Below are 14,346 nucleotides of genomic sequence, written 5' to 3'. Positions count from 1 at the left end.
ATGAAGAGACTGCTTAAACACAATTAACATAGTGGATTTCATTTGCAATACTGTTTCTGATGTAAACATCAAATATCATTAAAACTGCATATGTGTTACACAATTAAACTCCTCCCCAATTTGCCATAATTCTTGCATTCATAATACCATAAATATCTTAACATTTTTACTCGAGATAATAGAAGTTTAATTACACAGGTAATGAAAATTCTATCTAGAATTGTCTAGGAAGTTTGTCTTTGTTGTTGGGTTCTATCCAACAAAAACTAAATTAGCCACAAAACAGACACGTCGATGTACATTTTATGCCAGACGGTGAAGTTAAGATCTACAAAATGTCAATTTTCTTGTTAGTGATATCTATATGTAGCATTACATAATCTAACTATATTTACGGAAACATAAGTTGAGAGCAAGAAAAATAGGATAACTCGCTTAATAGTTTTTGAGGAAGCAATTTGGTAACAAAAACCTGGATCTATTCTGTCATGTTGCAGAAGTTTATTACGTACCTGACATTTCGTCAACTGGATTAGCCAGTCTTTCTTCTTCTTCGGGTTCTTCGTATTCCTGTTCTTGATCGTGTCTAGACCGGTGTTTGGCCGACGTCGTGTCTCCGTCTCCCTCCTCCTCTTCGGAACTCTCACCCTCTTTGTCGTCTTGCACCGGTCTGTCGGAATCGTTACCCCACCCAGCTTTAAAATTTCTGGTTCCTCTTTCGGTCGATACGGGTCTACGTAAAAAAAGGGGCAATTCAAATAATTTATGCTCAACTAACAGAAAAATTAAACTTTGCTTATTATATTTCAAACACTTACTTAGTTTCAGCCAAAATCATCAACTTTTTCTTAATTGCGTGAACGATCTGTTTCGTAAAACTGCTTTCCACAAATTTCAAAATCGAAGAAGGATTTACACAAAAATCTCTCTTATAAGCTTTGTACGGAAGAAAAGTGAAGTGAATGCAATAACTTCTGTTCCTTTCACTAAAATAATTTTTAAAACCGATTTTAACATATAAGTTTTTAGAAATGTATCTAAATTTTAAAATAAGTTATTGAATTTTTTTACACTTTGACGATTTCAAAGATAAAATTACAAATTTTATGCTACAAGTAGTCAAATCTAGTTTTATGTTACGAAAGGTCTTAGGCAAACATAGATTTGCAAGGCCGCTTTTAAATATAATGTATAAAATGTATTACACAATATTTAACATTGTAAAGTCTAGCATCCTAGCTACTATTGAATTTTCAGTACTGGACCAACCGGTGGCACACTCAAGATTTAATCTTGGGGAGCGGAGTTGAACGGATAAAAAAAATTTTTTATGCTAATTCAATAAAATTCCCATTTTATGTGGCTCCCAATTCATAAATAGTATAGAAACAGAACACACAACACGATATAAATAAAAAAATGAATTTTAACTAGAAAAATATTTTTGGAAAATTTACCAGTTTCTTCTCCTTTTACTTTGGGGAGTGCCAGGGCCCCTTGGTCCACCTCCTGGGTGCACCACTGGGACCAATACAAGCGTATATTTGTGTAAGATGACCCAAAAATATAAGACCTTAGACAATATCCGTCACCTGTGCCTAAAAATTCCACCAGTCAAAACGATTCTCTTTGTGGCCTAATTTTTAACTCTGCATTCCATTAGCTCTCAAAGGCTTGTGTGATTTTATGCATAAGAATGGTTTCTTGTCATCAACATTAATTACAATAATCTTAATTATTGTTTTATTTTATTTTTTTGGTATTAATTTTCACTTTAAATACAGTAGAGAGTCGTTTATCCGAACACCAGTTATCTGAAACGTCGGTTATCCAAACGCTTTCCAGTCGGACTGTGTCGTGCCAAATCGAACTTTTTTGATACTAGATTTACTTCCAAAGTATAATTTTTATGTTTTTATATTTTTCATTATACTTATTTTGTTTGTACAAGATAAAGAAATCATTTTTAACGATACGATAGCCTCGATTATTATTATAAAAATTTTCATTAGGCTTAAAATCGACGAAAATTCAACACGAAGCGGCACACGATGGAGAAAAATTTCAACATCGGACAGGTTAATATATTTTTTCGTACATAATCGGTTATCCGAACAACCCCAGTCCCCAACTGATTCGGATAAACGACTCTCTACTGTACATTAATTAGTTAAGATCTGTGTTTTAAACTTTAAACAAGAGATGTTCTAACTTATTACAATATCTCAAGTTCTTCTTATGCTTAAAATTTAAAATATGAAACAGTTATTGTATCTTGTTCCTCAAACTTTTTTGCAGATCCAACAACAAGACACAAATTTTTATACGCCGACATTCGCGAGTGATAACACAGTAAAGAATATAGTACAAAGACAAGAAGATGAAAAATACACATTTTACAGTCTGTGTTCAACATCCACATTAACACTGCACATTCACTCTGTTCAAGTACACAAGATGTTCTTTCATATTAAATCAATCATCCTCTATGACTTTGTAAATCACTTTTTTCCACACCACACATCATTTGAGATGGAAGCACCAACTTCCATATTTTACGACTGGGAATGCCATAAGTGGTCCTGTCTCTTAGTACCTAGTCACTTTACTATAACTATATGTCACGTTCATAACTTGTAGTTATATGTGAGTGTGAGAATTCGGACCCACCGGAATTTGGCCGGTAATGATACATCCCTTTCCGCGCGAGTAGAAGGAAAAGGGATATGAGTCAAAAGAAAGAAAAAATGAATCAGGAGGAACAAGAGTCGAAAAACGCGGGTTGGCGAACCTGGAACTCGTGACCGAGAGAATAAAAGGGCGACGACGGAGAAAAGGGGGGTCGGTTACGTTTATCTCTTAGCCTGTGCGCGTGCGGCCAAAAAGTCGAGGGGAACCGCCGGAAATCCACGAAATCGTATCGACTGTGAAGATCGACCCGGATCACGAGGTATGACCCGAAGTTTTGTAAACTCTCCCTCCGCGAATACGAACTCAGGCGACCGACGCTCGCCGTATCTGTAATTGTCAAGTTAGCTTTAATAAATCTTTGTTATTGTTTTATCCGTTGTAATGTCCTTTATTCGAATGTCATCATCCGCCGCTCTACCGTCGAACCCATTCACTTCCTCCACTCGCATCCACTCGCGTAACGCGTAACTCCTCCGAACCGCCATCTTGACGTGGGCAGGTCTCACGGACCTGTTAGCCGACAAAAAGGAGGAACGAGAAATCGGCCGCCTCCCGGCACCCACATGAGCATATAAAAACTTTTCTATGATCACTTTAAACAGTATGTACACCATAAAGTTTAATATAATGCTCTTCACTTGAATTAAACTTCAAATAATAAAGCGTATATCAGTCTGCTATACGAAAAGCAACATTAAAGTCACAAACATTAACGGCAAAATACTGGTATATATAATTAATTTAAATTTTATAAATTGTGTAACAAATTTAAGACAGCTATGCAGTAAGACATTAGTCTATTGTCGCCGGAGATCCACATTCGAACTCTGTTCAGATATTCATAACTCAGTGAGTGCCTACAAGTCGGGACATCATTTCCCGTCTCTCACTTGTGCGAGTTAACACTGTCATACTTTCAATACATATGTAGTTGGTGACAGGCTACCATTTAGGTCTATTAATCGATTTTAAAGTAAGAAAATATTCTATTTCTATTAATAATCACTTTTTCCTAGTACAATTGCAATGATCTTTCAATTTAATTCCAATTCCAGTTTTTAAATAAAGCTTTAAGACTTAAAATTACTCAAAGAAATGTCGCATTCGAGATTAAGAGTCTCTGAAGACAAGAAGAATACTATTTGAATTAAAAGTTTCTTTTTGTAGAAATCAAAAACAAAACTTTTCTTTGTTGGTTAATAATTCTATTATAAAAAATCCAGCAATGAGTTGTGTGACTTTTCCCACCGAAAAACTTGAAATTGTGTATGATGTCATCTGTTGAGATTTTATTAAGAAACTTTTTTTTATATTATTAATTATTATAAAATGGCAAAAAGTTTAATTTTGAGGGAAGAGATGAGTTTTATAAAAAAAATTGCAAATGCTATAAATAAAATCTTCATTAAGTCCAACTCCACTCGAGATATGATCCTCTCTATCTTTCCGTCCCCTCGACCTTTAACCACCAAAATTTAATAGCATCAATCCCCCTAATACACAAACCTCCCTGCAAAATTTCAGAAACTTTAAACAAAAGTCACAGGAGTTATTAAGCTTTGAAAACAGGTGAACAGAATTTTGCTCCCTCCACACACACACCCTACAGAAAAACCCTCAACTTTTTTGTATTTCTTGACATTTCAAGGTCCCAAGTCCAAAAATCTAGGCAGTCAAAAAATGACTGCCTAGATTTTCGTTAAGAATTTTCCTAATGAAATATCAGAATATTTTTTATACAATTTTTGTACGAAACTAATTAAATGGAAATGTTTTGGGAGTACATAAATTGTGTTTCTATAAAGTCTATTTATGATAAGTGCACCTACTGATTATAAAATGACAATTTATGCATTATCAATTGCTGAATGATGAAAATGGTAACAGCATTTGCCCACTAATCCAAGAGATTTGGCTTCCAGCCTGAATAGCAATCTCAAATTTTTGTACGTGCTGTAATATGAATAGACTAATCAGTAAATATTTACTACGGTTTACTAGTTATGTCATTTGTATTAAATCATAAGGACAGAAACCCATAAATGGATATTTTTCACATGGAATTATTTTGGCAGGGAACTTGTAAATGTGTGTCAAAATGAAAAGTGAGTGTACTGCCTCCGCGCGAAGAACTTTTGGCACTCTGAAGCCCGCACCGAAATTTCCGAACGAAGTCCACCTCCGAGTAAAACACGCAAACTGTCCTAGTCCCGACTTCTACGTAATAAATATGCATGTGTATGTACTAGTGCAGAATTCCACATCTAATTTTATGCACAAAAATATCCATCTGCATATTTCAGCCCTAAGGTCTTATTTTTTATAGAAATTCAAAAACATTGTACATTTTCTTACATTTTAAAAACATATTTAGAAATAATTTTAATAATTATATCATCTTGGCATAAAAAATGTGCAGATTTCAAACAAGACTATAATAAATTAGTGTACAATATTATACTAAATTTCACACGGTCACAAGAAACAAAACCCAAGACCTCGGTGCTTCAACGGAATGACAAATAAGCAAAAAAATATATAATGAAAGTGTAAATTTCAGGTTTGATAAAACCTTGGGTCTATCTTTTTCTTTGGGAAAGAAACTGAAAAATCACAACCAGTCTCAAAATACATTTCAAGTATACAATTCTACATTCGAATTTTATGATATTTAATATATTTAATCTTGTTAAAATAATTTATTCAATTAATATCTTACCTTTGACCTTTAATTCTCAAAGATTCTACAACTTTTAATTTCTCTAAAACCTATTTAATTGAATAATTTACAGTTATATTTTATCGTTATCATACAATTATCGTTATCAAAGTTACAATTAAAAAAACTCATATCTGATCTAATTTGGATACCTGTGCCAAACAAACGGTAGTGAATGCTTTTCTCAATTCTTCGGCTTTTTTTTCGGCGTCGGGAATGGGAAGAAGAGGAAGATCCATGCTGGGAGTGGCGATGCTGGCACTCGCCACCATTAATATCTCTCTCAACCTTGGAATACCGAGCGTGACGTTCATTTCGCCTCTTCCGGCAAAGTGAAAAGTGTTGAGTGTCATCTGAGTGGACGGTTCCCCTATAGACTATAGAATAAGAATTGGATTTAAAAAAACAAATATATACACACGAATTTGCATTTTTGTACAGAGATTCGAGCTTACCTGAGCGGCTAGTAAGCCGACTGCTTCTCCGGGACAGGCAAGAGATTTTAAGTACTTAAAATATACGAGATTCCTAAAGTCCTTTTTAGAAATCCAATCGGACGACCGATTACTATTTTTGAAAAGCGCGGAATTACAAGATATGTAGTTTTCTATGGTAGAATCAAGCTTTTCCGATATTAAGCCAAAATTAGTATCTATCTGCGCCTGAGAAAAAATAGGATCTGGACGCTTCACCCACGGCTTATTATATCTATAACAAAAATATTTAATGAAAATTTACGACAAAAGTTAAGTGCTGATATAATTTAATTAAATTATTAGTGATAGAATGATTATGCAATAAAAATTCTGCATCATTTGATCTGCAGCTTTAGTTTACTTAATTTATAACAAGTATTCACAGCACTGTCGAGCCCATTCCTTGCACGTAAATCTCTCATTTACTTACAAGGTCGTCGATAAATGGGGAACTTATTGAGAAGTAACGGTTCTTTTTATAAAAATAACACTTCTTATTGCTAATAATTTAGTTACATTTAAAACAGGTATTTAATTAAACAATCCAAATAAAATTCTCAAAATACTTTTATGATGTTTTGCATAACATGCGATAATACCTTTCTTTGTCGTCACTTTCCATATCATGCCATAATTTACACAACTTTTCTTTGGCGTGTTCGCATCCAGTCAGATTATTTCTTCCCGGATGCTCGAATCGAAGCTGCTGTAAAAACTCACTGGAAAATTCGGTAAAACCAGAAACTCTCAGATGATGTATGTGATTTCCATGTCTCTTCGTCCAACTTTTTAACTGGAGAGAGAGAGAGAGAGAGAGACGACTCCTATTAAAAATGGTAAAAAATATATTTAATCGCTAAGAAATGCACGCTTCTTTTAACTTACGTTCTTTCTTAGTTTTTTCGATCGTTTGCAATCTAATTTTTCAGTCACTTCTTTTATTTCGGATTCTTTCACCGCAGCATGATAATTTTTAATCAAGGTGGGAAACTGCTTTTCTTTCAGCATTTGCATTTTTAAAATATCTAATCCGTCTTCTCCGTATTGATACTATAACATTAAATTATACATAAAAAAAATCATAAATTACTACTAAAATTTCTATAGTAATTAATAAAAGTTTAATGTAATAGCTATTACCTGAATAACACTACCGTCACTATCTCTAACTGTTAAGTCGTAGTTTACTGTGATCCCTTCCAAATGTTTAATAAGACATCTTTGTAAATAACCGCTTCTGCTGGTCTTGACGGCTGTGTCAACCAGACCCTAGTAAAGAAAAATTTCGATTAATTAATATATTTGATTTCAAGCCCTAAACTCGAACAGCTTCAGTTTAGCACTAGAACCACAAATGGGGTCATTTCTGATACATTTTCCCGTTTAATCTCTCATAAAATTTGTAGTTATTTTGGTAGAATTTTCAAATTTCATCAATTCTCACAAAATTTTGGTTACTTTTTAGATAAAAAAATCAGGTCCGAATAAGCATTATTTTTCAAAATCCATGCTCGTATACCTAGAACTGATAGTATGGGTCATTTTTGACCCTACGGTTTCTTCTCATTTAGAATGTTTAAAAAAAATTATCCGAAAGGAACTATATTAGGTGTGGTAATATACGTTGACATATGCAAGTTCTAAATATTTTCAAAATGTCCATGTCGAAAACTAGTTCAACATAGAACATGGTCATTTGAATGAAAAAAGAATTATGTCTTCTTGAAAGCCATCATGTGCAAAAGATGTTTTGAAATGTCTTCATAATACTGAAGAAAACCAGTCTGATGTTGACGAAGACAATATGCAAGCAAATATTTTGGACAATGACCCTGTTTCTGCCAGCAAATCAAATTCCTGTGAATGCCAAAACTCTGATAAATAAGACAAGGAGGAAAAGATCTCAGAAAGGAAGTTGTTCATTATTATAAAGTAAAATTTTTAGTTGTGACTAAATAGAATTGGATGACAAAGGAAGTAAAAACACAGATACTATAACTACAGCCATGGCCCCCACATGGTAGTGAATGATTGGACCCTAGTCGGGAGCCCGGTATGAAGATGGCAAGCTTATATTTTTTGCTTTGTTTGAATTTTCTTGTGGAATATTGAGTTCAATTTAATTGGAATATTTAATTCTTGACATATTTTAATTAATATTCTAGGTTAGGTCCCTCGCCTCGCACTACTAAGGTCTTGTGTTCGAGTGGGGGGGCTCGCCAATGATCCTAGTCTGGGGGCCCCACTGTAGGATGTGGGGCCATGACTATTTTTCACTATCGAGCCATGACTATTAATTGAATATTTACTGGTAAAAATAAATAGATATGTACTGTACTTATTTTAGAATTTTCAATCATATTTTACATATTACAGTGATGGGTCAAAATTGACCCATATGGTGGTTCTAGTAGTAAAAAATCTTGGTAGTTATAGTGTTAGGGAACAAGTTCACATAAAATTTATATATAAACATTTTTAAGTATGTTTATGAAGCTAAGTACACTGACTTATTTCTTTCTTAACTCTTTTCCATTCTCTGGGCACTAAAGCCTTTACCCATACCAACTGTGATTCAACTAGGCACACAATGGGGGTCACTGGCCAGTGAGGGATGGGACCCAACATATCCAGGACTGACTGCTCGTGAAAAATTCCCGGGGTGTCACTCATCCAGATTCCCCAGAACGGTGGGCCAACGCCTTGACTAACTCGGCCATCTGGCCGTCGTACGTTTTTGGGTTGAACGGTACACCTTTGGATCTTCATTAATTTTCATATTCATATGAACAGTATGCAATGCATCCATAATTTTAAAAATAATTTGATTTGTGTGATTATGATTTTTTTTGTAGCTTTTAGTTTTTAGCAAATTAATCAAATTTGATTCATATTCATTACACCAAACAACTTTTACTTATTAAAACAAATTTTAAAAAATAAAATTTATTTTTGTGTTCAAAAATGTCAACTAAGCAAGTGAAAATAGTTCATTTGTCTCTCTTCATGGATAGAATCTGCTGATAATGTTCCCATCTTGCAAAGACCACTTGGAAATTTATTTTTTAACAAATTATTTGTGTGATGAAAATGAATCAAATCTTACTAGAATTGGTACCAAATTAAGTAAATTACAGTGGACTCGATACGATCAAAGGTCATGGACACAGGCTGTACTGTTATATGATAAAATTTAAAATCATAACAAAAACATCTAATATATAAATAGCATAGAAAAATTCAGCAACATTTCATTACAATTAATTATTATAAATAATTCTTGCTGCAAATGTATATTATAAAGATTAAGAATCACGATATAAATAAATATTACTTAAGTTTTTTATACTATGGTAGATAAGAAATAATTTAACCAAAAAATTATAATTTAATCTCTAATAAAGGCATTGAAATTTGCATTTTGCTTAAGATCTCAACGAGAAATGCTCTTCTAAATCAACGTGTTGTGAAATTATTCTTACTTCACGTCCAGCCATGCAGTGAAAGAAATATTCTTGGGGTCTTATTCCGGTCAAAAATCTTCCGTCCACAAAACCGCCGGCTCTCGGAGTGGTATCGTAAGGCAGGAAAGATGGTAATGATTTGCCGCTAATCATTAAAGGAACTCTTTTTCCTTCTAATTCGATCTGTCCCAACAGACAAGATATTTGCATAGCATTCACCTGTTATTTAAAATAATTTGAGAATCAGAAAAACACTAAAAAACAAAATAAAATATAGAATTATGTCATTTTAAATCTGTTTCAAATATTAAAAAATATTACAGGAAGTATTCTTTTGAATATTTCCTGTAACAACTGTAATATTTACTTTTTCAGAAGAAAAAAGAAAATAATCTTGTACTTAATTAAAGCTATTATCCTAGTTATAGTTAGTTTTGAAGCCAAAAATGCTAAGAAGAAAACATTTACACTGGCACCTCATACTTTCAATGACTAACTTCAAACACTAAGTTTGAGAAAAAATTTGCTTCAGAATGAACTGAATCCGAGTGCAGTGAAAACATGCACTCAGATTGTAAATGCGATCTGTTGCAAACCCGAATCATCTCTCATTCTTGAATTAGGCTCATATGCTTTCAGTACTTTTTGCTTTATTTTTCCTGTATTTGGTTGAATATATTGTATGTTATTTTTCGATTTTTAACAATTTCTTCCTGCAATTTTTCTTTATTGATGGCATTTGAACAGCACTCACATTTTTTATCCTTTCATTTGAAATTTTCTGAATGAAACTTTTAGACATTTGACACAACTGAAGTTTAGGAGCATTTTCTCCACATTCATTACAAACTGTTTGTACAGCTTTATATCCTTTCGAAACCTGTAAAGCATAATATGCCCAATATGCTTTTTATCGGAAGACAGTTTGATTTGATTGTATTGAAATAAAATGGGAAGTAAAAAGTTTAAAATAAGCTTCTAAACAAAGAATTATTAGCAATAATGTGTTAAATTTCACAACTGTTATAATTAAATAACACATCTATGTTAAGGTGACAACAGCTGTTAAAAATACATAAAAACTTCAATCCAATAGTAAATTTTGGATTGTGCCATCCGATTTCTGGATTTGTGGTCCATCAGAAAGTACACCTTATGACTCATTCATCCCGAATCAAGTACATTTATTTTATCACTAATTACAGTGTATACGACAATACTTCTGGACGGCCACCAACAACATAATCTTGAGCCTTGCTTTTTTTCTTTCGATCGGTCAAGTTGCCTTTTATCCAACTTCGAGATTTGTTGGCCGTCCAATCCGGAGCTGGGTCGATAGCTTTCCTTCAAGCCTGTCTCAGTTGGCACACCTTTCTCAACATGTTCGGGACGACTCACGCTAACTGACCCCCTCCGGAAAATGGATTCTGACTAGTGGAAACCCGAATCACTTTGCCTCTACTTGTCAGGCCTCTCTGACACCAATATAACTCTTTACTTACCATGGCATTTGAGAAATGTATGGAAGCAATGAAGAGTATAAGAGGAAAATTAATAGCTATACGAATACAAATAGTAATATTGATGATTGATGGGAAAAAAAGAACTTACTGTGAAGCACAAAAGTGGTGGTGCATGCACAACAGATCTAGAAAACATGTTTAAGATACCAAAGTCGACAGTGTGCGACCAGTAAATGCAATTTTCAGTTTATTATATAGTATTATTGTGTTCCGTTTATTGAAATGGGTACTGTTTATTTCTAATGGAAAAATTAATTTGGAGTTCAAATGGTCTCTTGGAACAAATTAAATCCAAAGTGCAACGCACCACTGAGGTCATGGCATTTATATTCCAAATTCAAGTTAATGAATTTAAAATTATAGAAGGAAAAACTTACAGAAGAACCTTTGGCTCCCGATTGAATCATCAACTGAAGATTATTTTGTGGAAATTTCTTCCATAAACCGTCGGGAATACAAATTCTAAAAAAAAATAAATAATTTTTCATATATATTCATTTATTTATTTAATGTACAGTGTTTTTTTTTTAATATGCTAAAGATGAATCTTCTAAAAAACATATTATTTAAAAATAAATCTGGAACTTACTTATTAATCTCATTATTAAATGAATCTGTTTCCGACTTCATTGCAGCATCGATTTGCTTTCTCCCAAGATCATTTTTACTAAGATGCGCGTCCTGATATTTACTTATAATTTCTGATTTATTTGTATAATCGGCGACGTCGAGAGCCTCTGCAATGGTCTTGTCGCCGACTTTTTTAGCCGTTTTCATAATTTTCCATCTCTTTTTGTTTGCCTGTAAGAAAATTTTTCCCATCGCTTACTGTTGCAGAATGATTTTTTTAATGCAATTTATAAACACTATAACAAACAATATTCCATTAAATTTTGTAATTTATATATTCTCAGATTACTGTTAGCAAATTATTGTTTGATATAGCATAAAATGCAGTTTTTGCGTAATCAACATTAGACGAGAACAGAAAATACTTAAAATTAATTTCTAACCTTCGAAGTCACGGTAATATCTTCTATCCCTAAAGTAAATCCAATATGAATTTGAAGGTAATGAGTGAATAATCTTGCTAAAGATGTTAGAAGTAATGTCGAAGTTTGACCACCGTATAACTAAAAGAAAAGAAAATTTATCTTATATGCATACATCTACAAATTAAACTCAACGTTCGTTCAAAATCGCATAATTCGGATATTTACTTCGTAACAACAGTGTACCAAACCGTACGGCGTTGGTCCGTAATGGGCTTTGTCTAATACGCCGCAGAGTAATTCGCCAGATCGGATGATCACCGTACTTTCGGACATACTTTCTATTAATGGTATACTATATCTCTGATTTGTCTTGTTCTGCCAATTCTAAAAAGAAGAAAAAAAAACTCTTTTTTAAGTTAACTGTTAAAACCCATGAAATCTCAATTATATTTCAGCATATAATAAAAGATACAATGCTTAATTACTGTTTTAAATTACCAGTGTAATAATTTAACTATATTTCCTTTGTATAAACAAATACAGTAATATACAAAACACCAGAAAAAACCTCGTAACTCCAGTATGAAATTACTATAACTTTTGAAAGCATTCCGACAAGAGTTTTCGATCGCAACTGCATCTTCTTTGGATAAATTAATGTTCTAAACTTGAAACAAGATATTTGTCAGAATACTTTCAAAGTATGTGGTATTTTGTGTGTTAGTGTTACTCAGTTACGAGAAATCTTTAAGTTTTGAATACAGTAAGATAGTATTTATTGTAAATTTGCATAATAAGATAATTTTTAAAAGCTCTGAAAGATTTCTTTGTTGCAGTACATGCAAGATTTAAATTTTTCATAATATTTCAGTTCTATCTCTTCTTGTTTTCATATAAATGAATATATCAGAACATAGTCCATATGTGTAATTATTATTAACCGAGACTGGCAGTTAGCTAAGATTATAATATAAAACTAAAAGAAATTTTTATTATTATTATTTGTGAAATAAACAGTAGTACAATAATAGAAAAATTTCATGAATCAATTTAATCGATGGCAGCACTGTCAAGGTGGTAAAGGTGTCAGCCTCCAACACTCTAGGGAACTTAAGATCAAATCTGAGCAAGGAACACCAGGAGTTTTTGTGGGCAGTTTCTCCGGGATAGGTCAGACCTCGTCCTTCACCGCCGGCTGCCCCTACTGTTTACCCGACTGAATCCACGACGAGTACAATTAAAAGACCCTCTTATTGTCCACAAGACGAAAAAGGTTAAAAAACAATTTAATCAATTCAAACGCAAATATTTTATATAAAAGTATGGAAAAGAGAAAATAATGTCTCTTGTCTATTACTCTCTTCCCAAAAGCATTCATGCTTCAAAAGAATGGAAGAGAGTCATGCATGTGCTTTCGGTACTTGCAGTTTAAAATAAAGCTTTGAAAGTATAACAAAAGTAAAACTCGAGTTGTAAAATTACAGTTTATATGGTTAATTTGAGGAGAGAGAATGTAAACTATTACAACCTTGTAAAAGTAATTAAGAAAGACAATCCCAAAGTTTCGATAATTTAGGTAAGTTTTAAATATACATGTCTATGCAAAGATGATACCTATTCAGATATGTTTGAGTTAAAATATATAAATGATAAATTATGATTCGTTGAACATAATTTTGCTCTAATTCTTTCATTTCTTTCCCCTTTTCACAAAGTACGAACCAGCCTTTACCTATATAATTTTGTTAGTAATGTTTCCAGTACATGCTTTAAGAAGCATAATTTTGCAGTTGTTCACATTATTTTAATTAAATATTTATACTGTACTTCAATTTGAAATAAATGCATTAACTCTAAATAAAATATTAAATTTATTTCACGCAATTGTATCGATTACATTATCGAATTAAATCAGAAAAACGTTAACTTGACACGTTAAGGATTCGTACCTTCGATTTTTAGAAAATCAATCCCGAGTACATTAATTCTATTTGTGTATTTAACCCTATTTATATATTGATATCATTTTTTTTTAAATTGAAGCAAATCTCATTTAAATAAGTATTAAATGTATATATTTTAAAATAGAGAGCAATAACATAAAAGCTAACAAAATTATATTTACTTTAGCGGCTATTTTTGACGATCCTTCAATCGTAGGTGGTGGTTTTCCCAATGGAATAATATTAATGATAACTGTAGAGATTATCTAAAATTTTAAATTAAAAATATTAGTTCTATAAGTTAAATGAATGATTATGAGAATTTTATTAGTTCTATTTCAACACACCTGTTTGCCCGACCAAAGTGCTTTGGGTTTGATGATACAAGGCGGAAGAAGTTTTAGAGGACGTTGAATGAAAGTCAGCGCACCAAACACTAATTCTTGATAATCTTCTCTATAAAATTTTTAATAATTGTGTATTATTTTGTTAAATAAACATCTTTTTAATATAAAGCAAGTAAAAATTAAATTAA

The 14,346-nt window shown here is 32.5% G+C and overlaps 1 protein-coding gene across 1 annotated transcript in view; it reads right to left on the bottom strand.

The window, feature by feature from the left end:
- The window catches only part of Polr1A (RNA polymerase I subunit RpI1), a 43,836-nt gene that overhangs the window by 7,981 nt on the left and 21,509 nt on the right, over positions 1 to 14,346 (bottom strand). Inside the window, exons 11-25 of the mRNA XM_067265776.1 lie at positions 14,159 to 14,267; positions 13,994 to 14,077; positions 12,094 to 12,252; positions 11,887 to 12,006; positions 11,463 to 11,674; positions 11,251 to 11,335; positions 9,369 to 9,569; positions 7,027 to 7,155; positions 6,772 to 6,936; positions 6,486 to 6,679; positions 5,866 to 6,118; positions 5,563 to 5,787; positions 5,411 to 5,460; positions 819 to 986; positions 513 to 733 (exon numbers count right to left, since the gene is read on the bottom strand). Of these exons, the coding sequence (XP_067121877.1) occupies positions 513 to 733; positions 819 to 986; positions 5,411 to 5,460; positions 5,563 to 5,787; positions 5,866 to 6,118; positions 6,486 to 6,679; positions 6,772 to 6,936; positions 7,027 to 7,155; positions 9,369 to 9,569; positions 11,251 to 11,335; positions 11,463 to 11,674; positions 11,887 to 12,006; positions 12,094 to 12,252; positions 13,994 to 14,077; positions 14,159 to 14,267 (2,375 nt within the window). The remainder of the gene's footprint in view (positions 1 to 512; positions 734 to 818; positions 987 to 5,410; positions 5,461 to 5,562; positions 5,788 to 5,865; positions 6,119 to 6,485; positions 6,680 to 6,771; positions 6,937 to 7,026; positions 7,156 to 9,368; positions 9,570 to 11,250; positions 11,336 to 11,462; positions 11,675 to 11,886; positions 12,007 to 12,093; positions 12,253 to 13,993; positions 14,078 to 14,158; positions 14,268 to 14,346) is intronic.

Source organism: Centruroides vittatus, unplaced genomic scaffold, assembly GCF_030686945.1.
Source record: "Centruroides vittatus isolate TY-2023 unplaced genomic scaffold, ASM3068694v2 contig_2460, whole genome shotgun sequence".
Taxonomy (NCBI): domain Eukaryota; kingdom Metazoa; phylum Arthropoda; class Arachnida; order Scorpiones; family Buthidae; genus Centruroides; species Centruroides vittatus.
The sequence above is the reverse complement of the archived record's forward strand: the minus strand, read 5'-3'. Positions and strand labels throughout refer to the sequence as shown.